Source organism: Delphinapterus leucas, chromosome 1, assembly GCF_059928025.1.
Source record: "Delphinapterus leucas isolate spDelLeu-1000000601 "Yukka" chromosome 1, BTC_Dleu_Yukka2, whole genome shotgun sequence".
Lineage (NCBI taxonomy): Eukaryota > Metazoa > Chordata > Mammalia > Artiodactyla > Monodontidae > Delphinapterus > Delphinapterus leucas.
The window spans coordinates 189,167,034-189,192,953 of NC_143129.1; the positions used below are offsets into that span (position 1 = coordinate 189,167,034).

The following is a 25,920-nucleotide window of genomic DNA, read 5'->3' on the forward strand; positions in this document are numbered from 1 at the left end:
GCCTGTGGACTCCCCCGCCCCGCTTCCCAGCTTCTCTTGGAAGGGAGCCAGCACTGCTAGGCTTGGCACCCCCCGGAACCTGCCGGCCTCAGCGCAGTGCCTGCTAGGAGGCCAGGCCAGGACCCCAGGCTCCTTGCTCCCTCAAAGCTTCTATCTTTCACTGATGGAGCTACAGACGGGGAGGACCCAGAACGGGGCAGTGTGGGTGGGAAAGCGCAGCTGAGCTCCTGAGACCAGCCAGCCTCTGCATCCAAGCAGCCTCTGGCAGGGATGGGGGCCGCTCTGGCTGCACTGCATCGAGCGTAGGTCCCCAGGGCCGTCACACTCTGGGAAGGAGTCTCTAGCTGGCAGGCTGGACCCTGACCCACCTCTGGCTCCCAGGAAGGGCAGCTGCAGCTTCTCAGTCCCCTGACCTTGACCTCATCCCCATTCAGGCCAGCAGCCCAGACAGCTTCCAGGCCAGGCTGCCAGCCCCTCGCTCTGCTGGGCTCGGGGGAGTGGAGGGCTGCCAGGGCAGCCGGGGGCTGAGGAGAGCCTTGCCTGGGGGTCGGGATGGGTTCTGGATCTGAGCCCCGGAAGCGCTGCCCTCCTCCCAGGGAGGGGCAAACCTAAGAGGCCATCTGAATGTGGACTGGAATATTCCAACGAGGCCCAGTGCGGGCCTTCTGGTGAGGGGTGGCATGAGCGGCTGTGTACCCTCAGACCCTGGCTCTGTGGCCTGGTCCCTGGCCTTGGACACCCTTACAGAGTCCCAGGGGCCTGGGCGGATCCCTCCGTCCGTGGGATTCTGAAACGGAGGCAGAACCATGCTGATGACCGAGTTGGGCCCAAAGAAGGGACATCTGGGTCCTGACTGGGGCCCACTCCACACACAGCCCCCCAACCCGGCCCCCAGCCCTGGGCCAGGGGCGCCCGCCTAACGCTCTGAAGCACTGGGGTGCCTCTGCGAAGCCCGGAGGGCCCCTCCTGTCCCCCAGCCGGGCCACCTGCTTCCTAGGGGTTAGGGTCTGAGCCTTGAGACCCCCCCAGGGGCGGAGAGGCAGCCGAGCCCCACACCAGCTGAATGTGGGTGTCTCTGGGTGAGGACCACCCCCATCATGATAAGCAGGGACGCCTCCTCCCCTGACACCCCGGCAAGACCCCCAGAACGCACCAGCCTCACTGGAGATGGAAGGGAAAGGACCCTGCGGCCCGCGTGCTTCTCTGGTTCCGACCTCTCTCGGGCAAGGCGGGCAGGGCGAGGAGAGGGGTCTGGCCTTCCTTCCCAGGAGCCGTGCGGCCCCTTCGGACTCCGAAGGGAGGGAGGAAGGAGGGCCGGGAGGCGGGGTCCTCAGCCTCCGGGGGGCGCCGCTCAGCAGGGAGCCTCGTGCCCCTCCCCCCACACCAAGCCCGGATGGAACCTGCCAGCTGTGAGCAGGGGGCGTCCAGGACTCCAGAGAACCCATGACCGCATCACAAAGGAGGCCCGGAAGGAGCCACACCCCTGGGAGCCCTCCCGACCCAGCCTTCCGAGACCTGCCTGTGGGTAGCGGCCTTTCTGAGTGACCCGCAGGTGAGCCGGGCCAGCTTTCCTGGGCGGTGCGGCGGGGGGAACACTCTCCAAGTGCCGGCCCATTTCCCAGGCCATGGGGCAGGCAGCCCAGCACCCCGGAAGTCAGCAGGACAGAGTGAAGTGAATTAACTGAGTGATGAGCGGACTCTAGTTCTGATCAGAGAAAGAAGACGCTAGTGACCCCAGAGCCACAAGTGCCAGGCGAGGCTCGGACCCGGCCATTCATTCATTCGACAGTCGTCGATGGATGACTCCAAGGTCGTGAGCACCCATCTAGGTCCTGGGGACCAGGCAGAAGGAGCCCCCTGCCCCCGGCACTGACGTTCCCAAGGGGGCGGTGGGCAACAGAAATAGAAATAAGGGCCGTAGAGGCTGAACCGTAGGCAAGGTGGTGAAGCAGGTCAGGTCTGGGGGCAGGTGGACCCGGAGAAGGTCTAGCTGAGGTGACCTTGAGCATATGGACTTCCGGGGGCGAGGGGCTCAGGTGGGGGTCCGGGGTGGGGAGTGCAGAGACAGGTGATGGGGGCCGAGGGGGCTCCTGAGATCAGAGCGGGCCTGGCTTCTCCTCTCTGGTTGGGTCACGTGACAGGTGATGCCAGAGGTTGAGAGACCCAACCCCCCCACCCCCCAGCAGGTGAGAACAGCTAACCCAGCCCTGGGCAATCTCCGGGCTGCGCGGGCGGGTGGGGCAGGGTCTGTCCTCTGTCCTGGGGCGGGGCTGGGCTCCCAACAACCCCGACCCCGACGTCAGGAGTGTGAGCTTGTGTGAGGACTGAAGCTCGGCAGAGCAGCCAGCTCTCCCCCGGGGCCCGGGCACATTTCTGGGTCAGGGCTCTGTGTGCCAGCAACAGCGGCATGCACACGTACACCCAGGAGCACGTGCAGCCCTTGGTCCGCTGTCCCCACCTGACAGGAACAGCACACCCTGTCCTGCACACAGCAGGAGCCCTGGGTGTCTTCCACCGCTGCTCACCGGCCGGCTGTCACCGCCCGGCTGGCTGGAGAAGGCGTCCCTTCTGTAGTGACAGGGTGGGGAGACGGCGGGAACTGCGCGCCAGCCAGGTGACTCCTGGAGCTGCCCTGCCGGGGCCCGTCGTGGCCTGCGTAGTCACCGCTGCATAGGTTCCAGTCATTCTCGCCTCCCCCTTGCCCCTTGGGCTCCAGGCAGGAAGAGTGGGCAGGGAGCCCAGTGGCCCAAGCCACCTCCCAGAGCATGTCCCTGATGCACCCAGGCCCACAGCTTCTCAGCACAAGAACCCCAGGCAGGCTCCACTGCAGAAGCCTCTTGACAAGCCTGGGAGCTGGGCCTCTGGGTCCTGCGTGTCCACCGCAAGCTGTGAGCAGAGCCGCCCGGACCAGCCCCGGCCAGAGAACAAGCTTGGAGGGGACTCCCTCCAGAAGGGACGGCCACCAGGGCCAGCAGGCCAGTCCTGCCCCACCCCCGGCACTCGGACACTGGCCGGGGGGGGGGGGGGGGGAGAGGAAAGCCCTCAGGCACAGGCCGGCTGTGACCTTGGGATGGAGAGAGGTGCTGAGCACCCGCCAGCCTCAGGCAGGGCCTCGGGAGCTCCACGCCCGTCCTCCGGGCCCTGGCGCCCCAGGCTGGGTGGACGCCGCCCCTGGCCTCGGTCTTGGGGCTTCTCAGCTGTGCACTTTCCCCGTCTAGAGACTTGCAATGAGGAAGCCCGAGAGCCCGGTGGGGATGGTGGAGATCTCAGGCCGCGCAGGGCAGGAGCACCGAGGCTTCCTGGAGGGAGGGCTGCTGCTACTGCTGCTGCTGGTGACAGGTGCCCTGGTCGCCCTGGGCCTCCTCTACGCCGACAGAAGAGGTGAGTGAGGGCGCCCTCCCCTCGGGCCCGTCACCGACACACTGCTCACCGCCTCTTCCCCACGCGGCCTCGGCAACGTCTGCGTGCCCGCCCACCTGGATAAGCCAGCCATCGAGCGGGCAGGTGGGGTCTGCTCCGGGCACCAGGGGCTGCCTGGCTGTGCTGCGGCCTGGAGAGAAGGGGCACTGACCTGCGGGGGCCGGGGCCCTTCCAGAAGGCTCTGCCCAGGCACCGGCCAGCACAAGGCTGGTTCTGCCGGCTCTGGGCTGGTGGGTCCCTACGGGACTCCCGAGATGCGGCAGAGCGGTTCCCCACGCCACATCTGCGCGGCCCCCTCCCCTCCCCTGCCGCACAGAGCGCTGCAGTTCCCGGCCTGCCCAGCAGCAGGAGCCCGCGCTCCAGCGCTGGGGACCCGCGGCACAGCATCCCTCCAGCCAGCGGGGCTCGCCTGCCGCCTCCCGGGCAGCCATCCTGCAGAGAACCTGCTGGGATCCTCCTCGCGGCCTCCTGAAGGCCTGGGTCCCCGGGGCCTCGTGGCTTCCCAGGCTCTGCTTTTTGCACAGTGATGGGTGGGGGCCAGGCCGGGGTCCTAGGGAGATGGGGATGCCAGGGCCACCCTGCAGGAACACCCCCACTCACAGTCCCTCCCCCGGCTCACCAAGGCCAACGTGGAGGAGCCTGGACTGTTCCCCCCTTGCGTCGGGAAGCACTGCGGGGGCGGGGGGAGGTGCTCGCCTGCCTGCACCTGGGCACCAGGTGGCCTGGGTCAAATCCTAGAGGCACCTTACTCCCAGCAGGCACAGCCTCGGGCACAGCTGGGAGGTGCAGTTGGTTCCTCCTGCAGGTGGGTGGGTGGACGGGTGGGCTCAGGACTCAGGAGGATCTGCAGAAGCCCTCCCCACGGCCCCAACAGTAGCAGCCCAGGCTTTGTTACTAGAATATTCCCTCACTGGCCAGAGCCACCTGCGCTGTGGTGGGACCATCCATCCACCACTGGGCAAGGCTGTTTCTGAGAACCAGACGTGGGTGCTGCCTACAGATGTGGTGGGCGGCCCCTGCCCAGGGCTGCTCCCACCTGACCAGGTGCCTGGCCGGACCCTGCCAGCCGCTGCCGTCTCTGGCCCCTCCGGGTCTCCTGGCAGGGTCGATGGACACTTCATCGCCATGGGCACGGGCCGTGGGGAGGGACCGCTCACTGCTCGGAGAGCCCTGGAGAGCCCAGACCCCAGGGAACCTCTGTTCGGGACTACTGGGCTGCAAACACCTGGTTGAGAGGCTCCCAGGGGAAAGGGCTGACCCCCCCACCCCCCCCAGTCCTCATCTAGGTAGTACCAGCCTGACAGCAGGGACCCTCCCTGCCCAGCCTGCCTCCTCCTCGTGGTCCCCTAAATACAAGTGGGGTCTCTGCCAGGGCCCCTCAGGCAGGACTCTGTGCCCCTACCCCCCCGAAATGACGCAAGCCGATCTCGGCCTCAGGTCCTGATGGAGCCCGTGGAAGAGTTTAAATGCTGCATTATTATTTATTTCTAAAGACTTTCTCATCCACTATGGTTTTGTGGGGTTTTTTCATTGATTTATGAGTTATTTAGAAATCTCTCTTTTTAAAATTTCTAGATGCTTGGAGACTTTTTCTTAGTTACCTTTTTAAATTGGTTTCTAATTTAATTGCATTCTTGTCAGCAACCGTGGTTTACGTGATACTGATTCTTTGGTATTTGCTGAGGCTTGCTTTAGGGCCAACACACGGTCAGTTTTATAAATAATCCACGTGTGCACGTGCAGTACACACAATCTCCCTTAAGTGGAAGTGGAGATACAGACAGAGGTTTAGATGCATCCATCAGGTCAATCAAATCGTCTATATGTTTGTTTTTTTCCATTTTCTTGACCTTTCAATTATTGAAAGATGTGTGTGTGCTAAAACCTTGCCCTAGAGAACTATCAGTCTTCTTTGTAGTTACGCCAAGTATTAATTTGTGTATTTCAAGGTTAAACTATGGGAATTCCCTGGCTGTCCAGCGGTTAGGACTCTGTGCTCTCACTGCCGAGGACGCCGCCAAAAAAAAAAAAAAGCCACATTATTATGTGGATTCAAATTCAGAATCAGTGTATCTTCACTCTGTATGATTACGTAGCGCCCCTTTCTATCTTAACTGTGCCTTTTGCCTTAATATGTTTTGTTTTAAATTCTGTTTTGTCTGATAATAATTAGCATTTGTTCTCTACTTTTTCCATCCTTTTTCTTTGAGACTTTGTCTCTTTAGCTTTAGGTGTGTCTTTTGGAACCGTGTACAGCTGGATTTTGTCTCCATCTTGTACCTGGAGGATTTAGTCTATGTGTATTCACACAGAAATGTACGATTTTTTTCTGTTGTGTTCTTCTGTGTTTCTGATGCTTTCTCTTTCCTTGCCTTCTTTTGGATTGATCTGTTATTTTTCACTCTGTTTTCCTGCAACTATCTTGAAAGTTTTATATTTCTAATCCTTTTAATGGTTACCTTAGTTTTTTGTTTTAATATTTATTTCAAATGTTATAGATAAACCTTTTTCAGAAAATTGAGTGTTTTTTTAATAAAACATTGAGTGGGAAATACAATCCTACACCCACAATCCTGCCTCCTGGAATTCTGCTCCTCAGAAAGAGCCATATTCATTGTCTAGTGCAGAGGTCTGCAAACTATGGCCTGTGGGCCAAATCTGGCCCACTGCCTGTTTTTGTAAATAAAGCTTTATTGGAACACAGCTGTGTCTCCTCACTTATGTATTGTCCGTGGATGTTTTCAGGCTACAAGCGCTAAGTTGAATAGGTGAGACAGAGTCTGTATATGGCTCACAAAGGCTAAAACATATATTGTCTGGCCTTTTACAGAAAAATATTGCCAACCCCTGGACTGGAGTGTCTAAGCCTCATCTTTGGACCCTTCTCTCTTTATTGTCAGTGTTAGATCACAGGGAGGCATCGTAAGGTTGTGGTTAATACCCAGGCTCCTGAATCTGACAGCCTGGTTGGGCTTGCCAGCCCCCCAGATCCCAGCTATGTGACCTTGGAAGGTTTTCTTCACACCTCTGTGCCTCAGTTACCTTATCTGTAAAATGGAACATAACATAAAGGCTTACTGGAGGGTTCAATGATTTAATACATCAATAACACTTAGAAAAATGTCATGCTATTTATGATCAGATTTAATAATAAAATATTAGATTTGTCATTGATTCCCTATCCATATTGTTATTGACATCCCGAATGGGCGACAGATTTAGTTCCTTAAGCCACCTAGGCTTCCACTGTCCCAGTATAGGTACATCATTGCTTTTGGATAAATCCATATGCATCATTACAATAGTTCTACTGAGTATTTTTCACAGCTGAGCTATGAAGAATAGTTGGATTACATTTCCTTTCCTTGTTATTATTTTGTTTTCTTATCATTAATAGTTATCTTGTTTAAGGAGTTTCATTTCTCTCCTACCTCTCTCTCTCTCTCTCTCTCTCTCTCTCTCTCTCTCTCTCCTCTCTCTCTCTGACTCTATATACATATCTGTGGGATGGTTTGATATTATCCCACAGTATTGGGGTGCCCTGTTCAGGTTTTGTTCATTCTTTTACTCTTTGTGATACAGTTTGAAGAGTTTGACCCTAATTAGTCTTCAGTTCCACTGGTTCTTTCCTCAGCTGTATCCAGTGTGTTGGTCAGCCAGTCAAAGGAATTTTTCATCTCTAATAACATGCTTTTTCTTTCTGATATTTCCATTTCCCTCTTTTTTATAGTTTCCATCTCTTTGTTGAAATTTCTTGTCTGTTCATGCATGTTATCCACCTTTTCCATTAGATGGAAACATATTAACATATTAACCATAGTTATTTTGCAGCCCTTCTCTGGTAATGCCAATATCTGAGCTGTCTCTGAGTCTAGTTCTATTGATTAGTTTACCCCATGGCAGTGGATTGTTTTTCCTTGCCTGTGTGTGTGTGTGTGTGTGTGTGTGTGTGTGTGTGTGAGATACATTTTTACTGAAGGCTAAACATCCAGCAAAAGAGTAGAGACTGAGGTAAACAGCATTTGCACCAGAGACAAGCACGGTTGTTCTGTCTGTTAGTGTGAGAGATTGAATCCATCCAGTCAGGAGTCAGGTGATTCGGGGTTTTGTTTTCACTTTTGTCGCCCTCGGTGCCCCACACACTTCACCTTTCTCTGGCTGTGAGCAATGATTACCTGTGCTTAGAGAAATGGGCCTGGGGGGGCCAGAGGTTCCCCATTGTTCCTGCTCCAGCCTCAGCTCTCAGCAGTCCCTGGATGTGTGCAACAGAGGGGTTCTGCCTCTGCCCCTCCACAGATGGTAGGTTGCCCTTGCTTTTTAGTGCTTGGCTCATGCTGGGGTGGGGGATCTCTGGTGTCCTGGCCCCGTCTCCGTCTTGGAGTGGGGGTGTCTCAGTATCCCTGCCCCGATCCCCATGTCCATCAAACTTTGCCTCATGCCTGAGTCCCCTGCCCCTCTCCTAGTGGCAGCAGACCTCAGCTTGATGTCAGTCTAGGATCCTGGGCCCACAGGGGTCTCCTGTGCCTCTCCCATGAGCAGAGGATTTTTATATCTGACTCTCCTCTGGGCCAGTAGGTTTTCATCTGGTCCATGGGAGTGAGAGGGTTTACTACGCTCCCCTCAGTGGTTTAAAGCTCTTGCTTCCTACAAGAGGAGGGTCCTACAAGCAGGAGACGCCTCATGCTGGCACCTCAGCAGAAGCAGATAACCTCCTGCATGCCTGTGCCACTGAGGGGGACTCTCTGGTCTTCTGAGACCTGCCCCAATTTTTCTCATTGGCACCTGGTAAGGATCCATGGAAATAACTGGTGAATGAATGCAAAATCCCCCTGTGTTGGGGCTTTCCTGGTAGCGCAGTGGTTGGGAGTCCGCCTGCCAATGCAGGGGACACGGGTTCGTGCCCCGGTCCGGGAGGATCCCACATACCGCGGAGCGGCTGGGCCCGTGAGCCATGGCCGCTGAGCCTGCGCGTCCGGAGCCTGTGCTCCGCAATGGGAGAGGCCACAACAGTGAGAGGCCCTCGTACCGCAAAAAAAAAAAAAAAAACAACCCTGTGTTGAGGATCCAGCTGTTCCACACTGACAAGCTAACTCGCACTTGGCCTTCAAGAATTCATTAAAATGTTAGCTGATTTCTTCTTACCCACTTGTGTGGTGACTGCTCTTACTCCTAGGTCCTGTCAGAGTTCTCAGTTCTGCTTGGTGGGACGTGTCACTCTGTTTTCCTGGTCACCCTCTTACCTCAGGTCCTAGATGAGCTCCAGAAAAGCTGTGATTTCTGTAGACTATCTGGATTTTTCCTGTTGTTAGAAAGGGAATGATACTCTCGTTGGCTTTTGATGCTGTAAGCGGAAAGCAGAAGTAATATACCTTAAATTTTATATGCGTATTTAACTTAAAGTATTCAGCTAGTCAATATCTTCATATTTCTTCCAAACAATACAAGCGTTTAGAACAGTTTAAGTCGTCCTCCACCCTGATCACATGTTATTGTGGGTAAGTCTGTGGTTTCTATCTTATTTTTTATTTACTGCACACAGGCAACATTCTCTAATATACTCAATTTAATTTCGATTTTCCCAAGTTCTTATCAGTTTCTTTTTTTTTTTTAATTTACTTTTGGCTGCGTTGGGTCTTCGTTGCTGTGTGTGGGCTTTCTCTAGCTGCGGCTAGACTTCTTCGTCGTGGTGCGTGGACTTCTCATTGCAGTGGCTTCTCTTGTTTCAGAGCTCGGGCTCTACACGCACAGGCTTCAGTAGTTGTGGCACATGGGCTCAGTAGTTGTGGCTCACGGACTCTAGAGCGCAGGCTGAGTAGTTGTGGCGCATGTGCTTAGTTGCTCCACAGCATGTGGGATCTTTCCGGACAAGGGGTCAAACCCATGTCCCCTGCATTGGCAGGAGGATTCTTAACCACTGCGCCACCAGGGAAGTCCCTTATCAGTTTCTTTGCTCATCATTCTTCCTACTTCTCAGGTAGCCCTTATGAAATCATTTACCTTCTTTCTGAAGTACATGCTTTTGGAGACTCCCACACAAAGTGTGTCCGTGGACCAGTGGTGTTGGCCTCACCTGAGAGCTCGTTAGAAATTCAGAAACTCAGGGACCATCTCAGGCCTACTGGATTAGGACCTGCGTTTAATCCCCAGGTAACTCATCTGCACTAAAGTTTGGGAAACACTGCTTAGGACACAGCATTTGTTGATCTTGCTTGACAATCAGAGTAACCTGGGGCAATTGTTAAAAATCCACACCTTGGACCCTGTCTCCATCTGCTTGGGCCCCGGTAACAAAATACCATAAGTCGGGGTGACTTAGCAACAGAAATCTATTTTCCCCTAGTTCTGGAGCCCAGAAGTCCAACATCACGGTAGCAGCCAATTCAGTTCCTGGTGAGGACTCTCTTCTTGACTTACAGACAGCCACCTTCTCACTGTGTCCTCATGTGGTGGACAGAGCAAGTTCTGGTGTCTCTTCCTCTTCTTATAAGACACCAGCCCTACTGGATCAGGGCCCCACGCTTATGACCTTATTTAACCTTCTTCGCCTCCTCACAGGTGCCAACGCCAAATGCAATCACATTAGGGGTTAGGACTCCAACAGAGGAATGGTGGGTGGCAGGGAGAAGATACAAAAGTTTAGTCCATAACAGGACTCAACCTAGGCAGAACCAGGAAATCTTACAGGGTAAGACCCCCGAATCTGTACTGTAACCAGCATGTGAGGCCTTTCTTGTGATCAGGCAGATTTGGGGAGCACAGCTTTAAAATACTCTTTCAACTGTAAACCTTCATTTTTGTTTACTTGAAAATGACTTTATTTGGTAGTCATCCTTCAGTGATAGTTTAACTGGTTACACAAATCTGGGCTTAGTTACGCTCTCAATATCTTGAAGATTTAGTTTCGCTGTCTCTGACTTCCGTTGCTGCTGTTCAGAAATTTGGTTCAACCTAATTGGCCTTCTTGTCAGATGAACTCTTTCCCCTCTGAGCTGTTTTCTCCCTGCTACTGTGCATTTTTACCATGAGGTGTCTAACTATGAAGCTCTTTTTATTTATTCTGCTTTGCATCTGTTGTGATTCTTGAATCCGAGCACTAATGACATTTATTAATTTTGGAAACTTGTAGCCACTGTCTTTTTAATATTGTGTCTCCCACATTATCTTTATTTTCTCCTAAAATTATGATTACATATGCACTCAATTTTTCTCACTCTATCTTCCATATCTTTTAGAGAAAAGTTTCCATCTCTTTGATTTTGCCCCACATTCTGGGCAAATTCTTTAGAACTACATTCAAATTCACTAAATCTCTCTTCAGCTCTGTTGTATCTGCCACTTAACCCATCCATTTTGGATTTTTTTCTTAAAAAAAATTATTTTCAACAATTTCATGTTTTTTATTTCTGGAGTTTCCAAGTGATTCTTTTACAAATTGATTTTTTCAATTTTTTCTTTGCCCTTGTTTTTAATTTTTATTTCTTTCAATGATTCAAACATACATGGGTTATTTCTGCATCAGCTAGCCACTGCTGCCTAACAAATCACCCCAGTACTCAGGGGCTTAAAACAACACTTATTTATCATGACACACATCCAACAGTAGGCTGCAGGGCTCAGCTGATGTAGGTCAGCCTCAGCTGGGGCAGCTGTTCCATGAATTTCATCCTCCTACAAGAACCAGCAAGCATGTCCCTCTCCATACAGAAGCTCATCGGGACAAGTGGAAACACACTTAGGGCCTAGGCTCAGAGCTGGAGTACATTATTTCCACCTCATTCTATTACCAAAGCCATAGGGGCAAACCCACAGTGAAGAGAGGGAGGAAATATTCTCTGCCCCTTCAGGGGAAGCAACTACAATGGCATGTGCAAAGGCACAGATACAGAGAGACATTGAGGTTTGGGGCCTGTGATGCCAGCTTCCACATGTTATGGGTCAGATAATCCCAAACTATGAATCCTTGGGGTTCTAGTCCTGCTGTTTGCTGTTTCTCACTCATGGAATCTGGTCTTTTCATAAACCTCAGTCCATGTTCACATTGGCTTTATCTGCGAGAAGCCTTTGTTACTTGGGCTAAGTTTCCCTCCAGACAATATGTGTGTTTGTTTCCATCAGGCACCTGGGAATGCTACCAGCCTAAATTTAATTTCTCAGCTTGTGGTTTCCTTGACCACAGGGTCATGTAAGCTCACACCCCACACCTGCATGACAACCAGCCTGTGATGATACATTCTCCAGGGAGGACGGTTATTTTCCACCCAATAAAGTTCTTTGTATCCCTCTTTTGTTAGGTAGGGAGAGACAGAGACAGGAAGAGGAGAGAGACAGAAAGAGGAAACAAATTATTCACATCAAGGCCAACCTTTAGGAGAACAGATCTTTCAAAGGAAATGTCAGGTTTGTTTTTTTTTTAATGTAGAGAGTCTATGTGAAAATAATTGGCATATTACAGAAGTTATTCAAGCAAATATAAAAAAGAACAAGAGTAGACACATGTCAACTGGGCACAAGGAAGTCTACTCCCTTCTGGAATCATGAAGCGGGGAAATATCCCTGTTTGGGGTCTGTTTGCTGTGTGTCCTGTTGATCCTATTTTAGCATTAGAGGAAGACTTCATTTCTATTCAGCTTTTGTGTCAAAGGCCTTGCTGTTTGCCTCTTCTCTTGCTCAGAAGAACAGATTTTGAATGAGAATATGGGTGCTGGAAGTCCAACCTCCACCAGTCGCTAGTGACTGGCCGTGGGTGCATCACCCCACATGCCTGTCAGTTTTCTCATCAGAAAAATGGAGGTGGTGACCCTCACAAATGAGGTGGTGTAAGTTAAAGGCAAAGTGCACAAACATGGTGATCTCATCTCACTCAGTTTTGGAAATGTTTTCTCAAGAGCCCACTGCATCCTCAGGAAACTCTTGAGCTGTAGCATCAGATGAACTTACCCCAGGAATTTTCCCCAACCAGAAGGTTACGGCAGCCCGTGCTGGGAATACAGTGGAGGAAATGGGAGGGGGACATAAGCATGGAGAAGGCATGAACTTACCTCCCCAGTGTTGGGTGTTTGTTCTGGTTTCGTCTGACTAGACTGGAAGCAGATCAATCAGATGCACTGTTTGGGTTCCCACAATGCTTCATTCACCCTGTTTACCCTGCGCTCCCCTTTCTGGTCCTGGTCATTATTCCTTCCCACCAACCTGGACTCCCAACTGGTTACCTGCTCTTTCTGTGGGAAGACTTTCTTTAGTTATTTGTTGTAGTGAGTGTTGTGTACTGGAGACAAATTCTATCAGCTTTTGCCTGAAATGTCTTTATTTCACTTTCACTTTTTAACTATATTTTTGCTGGATATAGAATTCTAAGTTGGTAGTTAGTTTGTTTTCTTCAAGCATCCATTCAAGAGTTTGTTCCATCGTCTTCTGACCGCCACTGTTTGTGATGAGAAGCCAGCTGTCACTCTTCTTGTACCTCCCATGAATTAACGTCTTTTTTCTCCTCTGACTGTTTTTATGAATATCTCATTCTCTGTAGTTCTCAGCAGTTTGACTTGATGCTGCTGCGTGCGTGGTTTTCTTTGTATTCATCCTGCTTGGGATATACTGCCCTTCTTGGATCTATAGGCTTATGTCTTTCATCACTTTTGAAAAATTATTAGCCATTATCTCTTCAAAGATTGCTGACTCATACCATTCTCCTGTGGGGCTCTAGCTACATGGATGTTAAGCTATTTAATATGGTTCCACAGATCTCAGATCCTCTGCTCATGTTGTTTCAAAGTAATTTTTCTAAATTTCTTTTTCTTTTTCTTTTTCTTTTTTTGGCCATGCCACACGGCATGTGTCAGTTCCCTGACCAGGGATTAAACCCAGGCCCCTTGCATTGGAAGAAGCATGGAGTCTTAACCACTGGACAACCAGGGAAGTCCAACTTTTCTAAATTTTAAAACAGCTTTAGATTTACAGAATTATTGCAAAGAGAGTACACAATTCCCATATACTTCATACCACATCTTATATCACATAAATGTGATACATCTGTCACAAGTAATGAACCAATGTTTATATATTACTATTAACCCAGTCCATGCTTTATTCATATTTCCTCAGTTTTCCCCTCATGTCCTTTTCTGTCCCAGGACCCCATATGATTTAGTTGGCAAATCTCCTTGGACTCTTGGCTGTGATGGTTTCTCAGCCTTCCCTTGATTTTTATGATCTTGACAGTTTTTAGGAGGACTGGCCAGGTATTTTGTAGAATGTCTCTCATTTGTCTGATGTTCAGACTGGGGTGATGTTTTGGGGAGGAAGCCTACAGACCAAGGGGACATAATTTCAGTGACTTACCATGTTGATGTCAACCTTGATCACATGGCTTGAGGTAGTGTTTGTCAGCTTTTTCCACTGTATAGGTACCTTTGTCACCTCTCTTTCCACACTGTCCTCTTTGGAAGGAAGGCAGCACATGCAGCCCAAACTTAAGGGGTGGGGAGTTACACTACACATCCTTAGAAATGGAGTATCTATATAATCTATTTGGAATTCTTCTGTTTGGAAGACTTTTCTGTTCCACCACCACCCCCATTTTTTATTTATTCAACAATTTAAAAAACAATTTGTCAGTACTTTAATGAAGTCTCACTTGTCGATTTTTCCTTTCATGGATCATGCTATTTGTGTCGTATTTTAAAAGTCGTCACCAAACCCAAAGTCATGTAGGTTTTCTCCTTCAAGAAGTTTTACGGTTGTGTATATTATATTTATGTCTGTGGCTTATTTTTAGTTAGTTTTTGTGTAAGGCATAAGGCCTGTGTCTAATTTTTTTTTGGTTTGTTTTTGTATCTGAATGTCCAATTTTCCTTTTGGAGCATTTATTGAATGGCTATACTTTCTCCATCAAATTGCCTTTGCTTCTCTGTCAAAGGTTAGTTGACTGTATTTGTGTGGGTCCATTTCTGGGCTCTCTGTTCTGTTGCATTGATCTATTTATCTCTTCTTTTGCCAATACTATGCCATCTTGATTACTTGTAGCCTTATCGTAAGTCTTGAAATCAAGTCATGTGTCTCTCCAACTTCATTCTTCTTCATTGTTGTTGTCTGTTCTAGCTACTTGAGCTTTTCCATACAAACTTCAGAATCAGTTGGTCAATAAATACAAAATAGCTTGCTGGGGTTTTGATTGGAATTATTTTGAATCTGTAGATCAAGTTAAGAAGAATCAACATCTTAATAATGCTGTCTTCCAGTCCGTGAACACGGAATATTTTTCCATTTCTTTACATATTTGATTTTTTTCATCAGTGTTTTATAGTTTTCCACATATAGGTCCTGTACGTATTTTGTTAGATTTATACTTAACTTTTTCATTTTTTAGGTGCTATTGTAAGTGGTATTGCTTTGAAATTTTCAAATTCCAGTTGTTCATTGCTAATATATAAGAAAGCAATTTGTATATTAATCTTGTATCCTGCCACCTACTATCGTCTCTTATTAGTTCCAGGAGTTTTTTGTTGTTGTTGTTTTGTTTTGTTTTGCTTGATTCTTTGGGATTTTCTACATAGATGACCATGTCATCTGCAAATAGAGTTTTATTACTTCCTTTCCGGTCTGTGTTACCTATATTTCCTTTTCTTGTCATATTGAACCAGCAGGACCTCTCATGTGATGTTGGATAGGAGAGATGAGAGAGGACAGTGCTGCCTGTCCCCAGGCTTAGGGGAAATCACCCAGTCTCTCACTGTTAACTACCATGTCAGCTCTGGGTGTTTTTTAGATGTTTTTCTCCGTTCGGTTTTTTCATCTTTTTCCTTTGTGCTTCAGGTTGGATCATTGATACTGACCTATATATGCTGACACTAATACTTTCTTTTGCAGTATTCAGTGTGTTTTTAAACCTAAAAAATGAATTCCTCACTCTTTCTATTACATTTCCATTTAGTTCTTTTTTAGAATTCCCATTTATCTGGTAAAATTCACCATCTATCTACATATTTTTCCGTCTTTTGTACAAGACCCTTTATCTTAATTATCATGATGATTTTAAAGACTTTGTCTGCTAACTCTGACATCTGGTCACCAATGAATCCACTTTGAACTGTTTTGGGGTTTTCTTCTTGGTCATGGGTCACATTTGCCTGTTTCCTCATGAAGGAGGATTTCTCCCAGCTTTCCTGCCCTGGCCCTGCCTTCACCTGCATCACCGCCATGCATTATGTGAGGCCCCAGAGCAGGAACCAGAGCCTTGTGTGACAGGGGCTCCTTGGAACCCAGATCCCTCCCTCCAGCCCACGGGCAGGAGCAAAGGGCTTGTTAAAAATCCCCCCACTCCATGCCCCTCCCGGAGGAGGCCTGCCCTGGTTGCAGGTGAAATAGCCACAGTCTGCTTAGACTTTCTGCAGCCTAATCGGAAGCAAAGACCCCTTTGCCCACCATCTCTTTGGCCACAGCTCAGATGCCGAGTCCACTCTTCCACCGAGGGCGTGGCCCTTGTCCAGAGGCTCTGGGTTGCTGAGACTGGCAGATGCCCGTGGGGCAAACAGACGTAGCACCCACTGAGCACTGCATTTCTGTTTCTGATCCATGGGACCGTCCATGGTTTGCCTCAATCTATGCATCACTTTTCTCCTTTTCCACTGGACTGGGGGCCCCTTAACGACAGGGCCCATGTGGGACTCAGATCTGAATCTCCAGAGCCCAGCACCAGGGCTTGTTGATAATATTAGCAAATGTTGGATTCATGGATGAACAAATGGATGGGTGGAAAGAGCAGCCACTAACAGGTGGAGGAGAAACACCTCTCCCCACCCCCCCTACCCTCCAGATCACACATCTCATAAACACTCCCTCCAATGGCCAGGCCCCCAGGGGACACCCAGCACATTCAGGGCCTCCTACACCCTCTGCGGTCTCAGGGGCTGGGCTGAACCGGCTGAACTTGCCCACAGCCCTGACCTGAATGAGGCCCTGTTCCCTCCTGCCCACCTCTCCGTGGGTCTCCCTGGTAGGGAAGGTGGCCGTGCCTTGTGGGCTCTTTCCCTGGACCTGACCCCCTTCCCTGCACTCACGCCCCCTTCCTGCACCCCCTCCAGGCCGATGCTGACCAGGCAGTGCCCGCCCCCCTACGTGGTGGACAAATGAGGGAGGGCAGCTTTGCACTTTCAGCTGCCTGCACAGGTGGAGGGACTGGAGCTGAGGCCTGTGGGTCAGGAAGATTCCCCCCTGAGGACATCCTTTCCCCCTTAAAGGGCTTATCGTCCCTGTCTTGGTAGACCCCAGGAGCTGCCCACCCTCGCTTGGGTGAGGCCCATGACCCCGCGGTAGAGGAGGATGTCAGAGGGCACTTCTTAGGGGAAGAGGTCCTGCCTCAGGACCCCTCTGGGCCCGGCAGCTGCGGCCCCAGGGCCGGTGGGCCTCCCCCTCTGCTCAGATTTGAGCTCTGCTGGAGCCCCTGTGTCTTGGTGCGCCTGGTGACCAGCCCTCACTACAGCAGGAAGGGGCCACAGCCCTACACAAGGAATCCCCAGAGCCCCCAGGACCCCCTCCACAGGAGAATGCCCGTGCTGCCCCAGGTCGGCCCCAAGGCACCTGGGAAGCGGTGGCAGCAGGAGAGCTGAGTTCTGTGTTTCTCCCCAGGGAAGCAGCTGCCACTCTTTACTAGCCGGCTCTGCTTCTCAAAGGAAGAGAAGACCATTGTAAAGCGAACACCCCGAGGTAGTCCCATCTTCCTTCCCAGCACGACCCGAGCAGGGGGGTGCTAGGAAATGGCACCCCGCATGGGCAGGCTGGGTTCCACTGCAGGCCCGGGGTGTGCGGCAAGACAGGGGGCCCTGCCCAGGGCACCAGGGTCCCGTGGGAAGAAAGGGCAGTGGCAGGGATGCAGCCGTGAGCACCTGCTGGATGCAGAATGCTTCCTGGGCGCCTGGGAACCAGCAGTTTCAGGGAGCGGCTCCTGAGGTTCTGCAGCTGCACATTGATACAACCAGCAGGTGAGGGGGTGGGGGGTTGGGAGAGAGTAAGGGCGTGCAGGGACGGGGCAGCACAGGCAGGCTGTCTGGAGGAGGTGACGCCTGATGGGTGAGCGCTGGCTGGGCCGACAGGCAGGAGGGCAGAATGGCCAGCTTCAGCCCTCAGCTGTGGGGATCAGAGGGTGTAAAGGGGCTCCCGGGTCACTGCAGGGGTCAAGCCAGAATGAGCTTACCCTCACTTAAGGCCCCAGGACTGGGCCACCCAGGGAGGATGCAGGCTGCCCTCCAGATGCCCTCAGGGCCCAGGCTGGACCACCCATGGGGGTGGGGGTGGCCAAGGTTTAACCCTGCCGACCCCATCCCTTCCCACCCCACCTGTGCCCCGCCCACCCTGCCAGCCCCACCGGCACCGACAGTCCTCGCCAAGTGCTCACAGTACTCCTTGCCCGCAGACGTCCAAAAGCCCAGGGACACAAGCGAAACCTGCACCACCCCTGGCTGCGTGATGGCAGGTAAGCCCCCCTTCCCTCCGAGCCTTCCACAGCCCTGCCAGGGGGCTCGGGGGCCCCCCGTGATGCTGGCACAGGCGCTGCTCGAGGCCACGGGGAGCCACCGCACTCCCGAGATGCGGCATTGGGCTGGTGGGCAGACCCTGGATGTGCCTGGGGGCAGGGACTCTACTGCGGGTGTCTCACCTCCCCTGCCCCCCAGGAAGCTGCTCCCCTGCCTGCAGAGGCCCCCGTGACCACAGTGAAGCTGGCACAGGGACCCCAGGCGCTCTTTTTTGCACTTACAGAAAGAAGGTCACACACACACACACACACTCTCTCAAGTTTTCTCCCAGGAATTTGTCTTAAAATTGGGCGCCACGTGCCGTTACTTGCAGATAAAACACAGTGAAAATGGTATGAAGAAGCACTAGTGTAAAACCTCAGAAATGTGATTTTTCTGCCCACGTTGGGGTAGTGGATGGGCTCCTGTGGGGCTGCCCCCTGCGAGGTCCCAGCCAAGTGGAACAGAAGGCTAGGGAGGGTCCTGGGTTGGGGTCCAGCCTGGCCACCTCTGCTGAAAGCATCCTGCCGGGAACCTGGGGGCCCCACTGTCCGTGCCACATGGGGTTCTGGGAGCAAACCCATCTGCTCCAACAGAAAACAAACCCCTATGGTGGGCGAGAGCCACCCTCCCCCACGGACGCACGGACTGGTGAGGGGGCTCCAGGGCAGGGCCAGTGCTGAGCGCTCGCGGTGAGCCGGGCGGGCTTGGCCAACACCTGGCCATCTGTGTGACCCAGGCGTCCCGGATTCGCAGATGTGTGAGCGGAGGATCAGAGAGGTCACGGGGTCCAAGCTCACGTGGCTGATAAGTGGGGTCCTTAAAACTGGAGGCCCTGCTGCTGACCTCCCTGAGGTCCCAGGCTGACTAACGCTTCTGAGGGCACAGGGCCGTGACTGAATACCCGACAGCCCATCGGGCTGTCCACACCGGATCTCCCCTCTTCCTCTGTACCCCCTGGGGACGAGCAGCCACCAGGATCCTCCAGAACATGGACCCGTCCAAGGAGCCCTGTGACGACTTCTACCAGTACGCGTGCGGGGGCTGGCTGCGCGCCACGTGACCCCCGAGACCAGCTCGCGATACAGCGTCTTCGACATCCTCCGGGATGAGCTGGAGATCATTCTCAAAGGTGAGCGTGGCCTCCACCCAAGGAGTGGGGACAGCCCGTCGGGTCAGTGGGCACAGGGGAGAGGGAGTCCCCTGGGATAAGGGCCTCCTCTGGGTGTGGCAGGGACACGGGCACCTTTGACCTGCCCTCCCCAGCAGCCTCCTCAGGCCTCTATCCGGTTTCTCCTCTGCCCACAGGGGTGCTGGAGAATTCTACCACCAAGGATCGGCCAGCTGTACAGAAGGCCAAGATGCTGTACCGCTCCTGCATGAACGAGAGTGAGTGGCCGAAGGAGCTGCCCTGCCAGGACCCCGTTCCAGGACCCCATGGCCCTGAGACAGAGCACGGTGGAGTGGGCGCCTCTCCAAAGTCATGCCGGTGGGAGCTGTGTGCTCCCCCTGGCTGGCCACTGGGCCCAGGTGCCCTACGGGGTCCAGGCTGACTGCCAGCTGCCCGAGACTGGCTCACACCCTGACCCCAGCCACCCACACTGTGCCCAGGGAAAATGCACACGCACACGCGTGTGTGTGTGCGCGTGCCTGTGTGTGGTTTGAAGGAAACATTATTCAGGACACTTGGTAAAGATAGTAAAAGGCAGACTCTTCAGGGCCATCTCAGTAGGTGCAGGCATCACCACAGTGGGGTCTAGCAAGAGGGGAAGGAGATTGGGCTCCACTCCAAATACAGCGAGGGCAGGCAGGTGAGGGTTTATAGCCGAGGGGCAGGAGGGGTCAGTGAATGGAAGATTTTACTAACAGGAAACATGGGGGGGGGGCGTGTCGGGCAAAACTAACCTAATGGGATTCTTGCTGAAGGCAGGCCAGGAAGTCAGACATCACCTGGGGGACAGTGAGGGGCGAGGACTGCGGTCAGCTACCGAGAGGGATCAGATATTCAAGGGGCAGGGGGACTTCTGGTTAAAACGACCACGCAGAGTTCTTGCTAAAACTGGATTTTACCAGGAGGTGCGGTGATGGGCCCAGCAGAAGCTGCAGGAGCCTGACTGAAGGCAGAATCGAGAGAAAATCTTACTCTGTGCGTCTGTGTGTCTGTGTGTGTGTGTGTCTGTGTATATGTATGTGTTTTGTGTGTATATGTGTGTACACGTATATGTGTATTATGTCTATATGTGTGTGTTTGGGTATATATATATGTCTGTATGCCTGTATGTGTGTGTGTGTGTCTGTGTATGCGTTTTTGTATGTGTGTGTACATATATGTGTATATGGGTATTATGTCTATGTGTATGTCTGTGTGTCTGTGCTTGTGTGTATGCATGTGTGTATGTGGGTATGTATATATGTGTATATGTGTGTCTGTGTGTATATGTGTGTATGTCTATGTGTGTGTCTGTGTGTATTTATGTGTTTTGTGTGTATGTGTGTGTAGATATATATGTGTATATGGGCATTATACCTGTGGTGTGTATGGGTGTATATGGGTATATATGTCCATGTGTGTGTAAGTTTGTGTGTGTGTGTGTGTGTCTGAGTGTGTGTTTGTGTGTATGTGTGTGTTGTGCGGCAGGGGTGGGGGGGAGTTTCCCAGTGCTTTGGTTCCTGTTAAGAGGATTCACACACTTGGGGCCCCTCCGGCCCGTCTTCCCTTAGGCGCCTGCCTGGGGGCCTGCAAACCCAGCCTGTGGTTCCGGCTGCTCTGGGGGACCACCTCCCCTCCTCGGCACCAGGGTTTGAGGCTGGCTGTGTCCCCAGGGGTCTCCTGCAGGGCGGGGTTTGTTTCTGGTGTACCTAGTAGCGAGACTCGTAGGGCCCCCAGCATTATTGGGGTGTCTCCATGGGGTCCTGGGCTGGCGCACTCCTCTCCTCCCCATGGAAACAGGAGGTCACGTGATCCAGTCTGGCCAGCACCTGCCAGGTGAAGGAGATGCGCTGTGTTCCCACCTGTATAGAGTTTCTGGCCTGAGAGACCAAATGTACGAAAGGGCAAGGGCCAGACCGTGTATAAAAATACAACTCTGACCCCCGGTCTGCAGCCAGGCGGCCAGGCCGTCACCTACAGGAACCAGCGCAGGAAGCCAAACAGTAACTCCTGTAACGATCTGCCTGACACGGCCGACCTGACCCGTCACTGGCAGCTCCCTAGGTTTTGTCCCTGCTCCCAACTCAGGACCCAAGAAAGCAAGCCCAGTGTGCCCCCACCAGCCACGTGGGACACCCTGCTTCTCGCTCCCCCAGGCCCCGGCCCCCATCAGGGTGCCCTTGGAGCCGCCCCCCTCCCCCTGGACCGCTCCCTCTCCCAGCCCGCCCCTCCAGGTCAAGCGACCAACCGGCGAGGCCCTCCCCGCCCCAAGCCTCCACCCTGTCAGCAGCGGGCCAGCTCTATTCCCACCTTCGCGGGTTCTTGTGCCAAGTTCTCCCAAGCTTCCTGGGCGCCCCCATGCTGGGAAGCTGTGCTCCGTGCTCTGTCAGCAGTTCAGTCCACCCGATGCTGGAGCTGGAGGGCACGCGGGCTTCCCAGCCGCCGGCATGGACCCCCACCCCTGCCTGTTCCTGGCCTTCCAGAGTACCGCCTGGGCTTCTCTGAGCTTCGGGGCCTCCCCTTGCACACCCTTGTCCTGGTGGCGCCTGTGCTTTCATCAGCCCCAGGCCCCTTTCCCGCCTGCGTCCCATCTCTGCTCTTTCCAGGCCCCTGCGCGTCCTGTGCTGCAGAGGCTGTGCCGGGAGGGTCAGGCTCCGCGCTGGGCGCCACATCCCCAGGGGCCCGTGTGCCGGCGGCTGTCACGCCCGCCCCCCACCTCCCCGCCAGGGCATCGGGTGAGCGACCGCTCCCTCCCCTCTCAGGCGAGATAGAAAAGCGAGACTCGCAGCCCCTGCTGGACATCCTGAAGGTGGTAGGAGGCTGGCCAGTGGCCACGGACAAGTGGGGCGAGAGTGTAGGTAAGGCAGGGCCTGGTGGCGGCCTCGCATGGGCGGGGGGCCCTGGGCCTGGTGGCGGCGTCGCATGGGCGGGGGCCCTGGGCCTGGTGGCGGCCTCGCATGGGCGGGGGCCCTGGGCCTGGTGGCGGCCTCGCATGGGCGGGGGCCCTGGGCCTGGTGGCGGCCTCGCATGGGCGGGGGCCCTGGGCCTGGTGGCGGCCTCGCAGCCACCAGCAGCTGCTGGCGGGCTCCCAGCGGCTGGGCCCCTCCACTCTGCAGAGGGGCATCCCTTCCAGAGCCCTAGGGAGGGGCCAGGGCTCCGGCTTTCAGCGTGGGCTCTGCTCCCTGCTCTCGGGGGTGAGGGGCGCACAGCGCTGCTCTCCGGGCCCTGCTGATCCCCGTGGACTCTGGACGAGGGGCTGGGCTAGGACCCCAGGTCCTGACAGGTCTCCAGCACGGGGTGCCGGCCCCCAGGCGCCCGGTGGGAACTGGAGCAGCAGCTGGCCGTGATGAACGCGCAGTTCAACCGGCGGGTCCTCATCGACCTCTTCATCTGGAACGACGACCAGAACTCCAGCCAGCACGTGATCTATGTACGAGCCGCGCCGGGGGGCCAGGCAGGCCGGGTCCCCTGGGCCTGGCTGGGGGCTCCCGCAGGGCAGCAGGGAGACAGCTGTTACCCCAGGGGGCAGGTGGCCCGCGAATGCTCCCAGGGCCCTGCTGTCATTCACACCTGCAGTTCAGGGGACCTGTGCCGATGGTCTGGGTTTCTGCTGGGCCTTCCGGGGCCCATGCCCTGACCAGAGGGGCGGCCCAGGTGCCGAGCTGGTCCTCGGGACGGTCCGTCCAGGCCTTTGGCAGCAGCACAGAAAGCCCGACCTCAAAGAGCCACCACTGGCCACAGATAGGCCACAGAGGACCCCGCGTGGAATACACACTCCGCTCTGGGAGGGGGGCTGTCCGAGGCCCCGTGGGTGGCCCGCACCCCCTGGCCACCCCTCAGCCCACCTGCGGTCCAGCCCCAGAGCAGGGGTCAGGGCCCAGTACCTGCACACGCTCCAGATGGAGCGCCCGTTCCCACCAAGCACAGCATGGGGAGAGGAGAGGGGAGAGGGCTGGGCCCACCTCGGCAAGGCTAGGGGTGTCCCGGCTCCATGCCCAGGGTCCCACGCTCTGTCTCCAGATAGACCAGCCAACCCTGGGCATGCCGTCCCGAGAGCACTACTTCAATGAGGGCATCGACCAGAAGGTGAGTCCAGCCGATGCTGGACCTGTCCCCCTGGCGCTTTCCCGCCAGCCCCTTCCACTCTGGGCGCTCTCCTCCCATCACTCCAGGGCCCACCTGTGGCCCGGCTCCCTGTGTGTTGCTCGACACCAGCCCCTCAGCTAGCCACCTGCGTGGCTCAAGCCCGGCACTGAGGGCTGGACATGCAGACGTGGACCCCTGCCTTTGTCACCATCGTAGGGGTGTCCCTGAACCCCCAGGGGCAGGCTCGGGGATCCACTCAGCCCTGCAGCCCCGAGGGGCACACCTGCCATCCCCATCTCGCCAGGGCAGGACTGCGTTCCACACCGCTGGCTCACTGCACGTGGCCTGTAGAGATCTGAGTGCAGGCCACCCGGGCCCTGAGCCTGCTCCCAGAGCCACCCTCCTCCTGCACCCAGGAGGAGAGAGATGGGGAACTGAACAGCAGCAAGGCGCGCGGGACAGGGCTGGGGGTGTGGAAGAGGGAGTCGGGGGGGAAGGCCGGGGAGCAGACTGAAAGACAGGAGGTGACATGGCCCACGGCCTGGAAGCAGTGTGGTGGACCTCGTGGAGGAGGTGGGCTGTGAGCTAGGCTAGGAGGGTCCAGCCAAGAGAAAAGACATGCGTGGCCAAAAGAAGGAGCCGTGGAGTGGGCAGTGGGGCTGGGAGAACAGCCCAAGGAACCCAACTCAGAGCAGCAGGGACTGGGGCCCCTGGAAGGGCTCACGCCTGGCAGCCATGGATCAGACCCGGCAGCTGCTGGCCAAGACCGGCCTGGCGGCATCAGCCCAGCCTGATGCCAAGTAACTGGGAAGACGTGGCCTCTGTGGTCCCTGCCTGCAAATGAGGAACCCCCCACCAGACAGGCCCCAAGAAGGTGGGTCCAGGAGGGACACACAGCCTCAGGACCCAGCTCCTGATGCCCGGCCTAGGCGAGCCTGGCTAGGGCAGCCCGCCTGAACCCTGGCGCCCGATGGCTCTGGGCCTTTACTAGCACCTACTGTGTGCCCTGCACTTTATATGCAGCCGTGCAGTTCGCTGGAATAGGTCTCCGGTCCCGCGCGAGCTGCTCAGGCACGGGGTCACACATAGAAGGGATGCAGCAGGGAGCCCGGCGCTGAGCGTCTGGCTGTGGGTCGGCGAGCAGCCCATCCAGCAGGTGTGGGGAGCAGGCGCCATCCACCCACGGGGCTCACAGCCTCCCACCCGCCGGCTTGCCAGCAGCATGAGTCCCAGCGCCGAGGGCCCCTAGTCTGGGAGGCGTGGGCCGTCTGGAACCCCCAAGCCGATGAGCATCCCAAGGGCTGCTTTGTGGCATATGCTCACCCCACCCCCACAGAGAGCTCCGTGGGGGCCAAGGTGCCCGAGGCTGCCAGACTGTGTCCTGCACCCTTTGGCTCAGGTACGGGAAGCCTACCTGCAGTTCATGATGTCGGTGGCCACGATGCTTCAGGCGGACATGAACCTCCCCCAGAACAGCGACCTGGTGCGGGAGGCCATGGCCCAGGTGCTGGAGCTGGAGACGCAGCTGGCCAACGTGAGGTCACGGACCGGGGGTGGACGGGGTTGGGGGGATCACGCCAGCTGCCCCGCCCCTGTGACCACCCGCCCCGCTGCAGGCCACAGCCCCCCAGGAGGAGCGGCACGACGTCACCGCCCTGTACCACAGGATGGACCTGGAACAGCTCCAGAACAAGTTCGGTCTGAAGGTGAGCCCCAGCCGTACCCGCCCCGCCACTCTCCCCTAAGCCTCAAGTACGCCCACCCCAAGCAGGGCCCACGGGACCGGTCACCCAAACAGGGACACGTCCACACGAGGACGGCAGGTGTCAGCTGGCTGCCTGGGGATGCGGGGCCACCCGCCTGTGAGGTGCCTGCTGCGACACCCCAGGTATTCCGAGCGGGAGAGCGGCCTGCAAGGGGCTGCTGACTTGCCCGCCCGAGTCGGGCAGGCCCCCCGCCCAGGGCTTCCTGTCCCCAGGCCCGGCTCGGGGCCCCAGCACAGCTCTGCCCCTGACAGAGGGCCCCACGGCTGGACCCTCGGACCCTCCCCTCCCGCTGGCCAGGCCCGGGAAGGGGGAGCTCAGCCCTGCACCCCCCAAGGCCCCGCACTCACTCAGCCTGTCCTGAGACGTCAGAGGGGCCTCCTCTTGTGGAAGGAGGGTCCGGACGTGGCTCTAGCCACCGCCAGCTGACTGCGGCGACCAAGGCCCAGGTCAGGGGGAGACGGTGCAGCTGGGGACGGAGCCCGCCGTCAGAGGCAGGGCCTGAATGTCCTTCCTGTGACCAGAACACCTAAGTGTCTGGAGCCACAGAACAAGACGGGAGAACTCGGGGGGACCCTGCCCAGGGATCCCGCACCTGGTGCTCCAGAAGGCCCTGTTGTCCCCCGCGCTTCCTTCCTGGCTCCCAGTGCTGGCCTGCTGTGACACCACCCCGCACCGCCCGCCAGCTCACCCCCTCCCAGGCGGGCACTTTGAGGAGCCAGCCGTGCTCTGGCACCGACTCCATCCATAAACAAAGCAGGCAGCCCCCTGCCCAGGGCTTGGGTGGGGGAAAAAGAGATGTGGCCTGCAGAGTGTGTCGGAGAGCAGGCAAGGCGGGCACAGAGGAACAGCGAGTGAGTGCCAAGGTCCTGAGGCCGGGGCTGCAGGGCGGCTGGGGCCGAGCCGAGGCCGGGGAGGGAGGGTGGGCCATGTCGGGCCTCCGGGGCCGTTTTGAAGGCACCGGCTTTGATGGGACAGGACTTGACTCAGAGCGAAG

General features: G+C 55.2%; 1 protein-coding gene across 1 annotated transcript in view; it reads left to right on the forward strand.

The window, feature by feature from the left end:
- The first annotated feature begins 3,198 nt into the window (after positions 1–3,198).
- The window catches only part of MMEL1 (membrane metalloendopeptidase like 1), a 33,304-nt gene continuing 10,582 nt past the window's right edge, over positions 3,199–25,920 (forward strand). The window contains 11 exon segments of the mRNA XM_089917104.1: positions 3,199–3,381; positions 17,041–17,118; positions 17,825–17,884; positions 18,896–18,973; positions 18,976–19,056; positions 19,233–19,313; positions 21,837–21,932; positions 22,386–22,504; positions 23,095–23,160; positions 24,560–24,694; positions 24,777–24,866. Coding sequence (XP_089773230.1) covers positions 3,228–3,381; positions 17,041–17,118; positions 17,825–17,884; positions 18,896–18,973; positions 18,976–19,056; positions 19,233–19,313; positions 21,837–21,932; positions 22,386–22,504; positions 23,095–23,160; positions 24,560–24,694; positions 24,777–24,866 — 1,038 coding nt within the window. The 5' untranslated portion in view covers positions 3,199–3,227.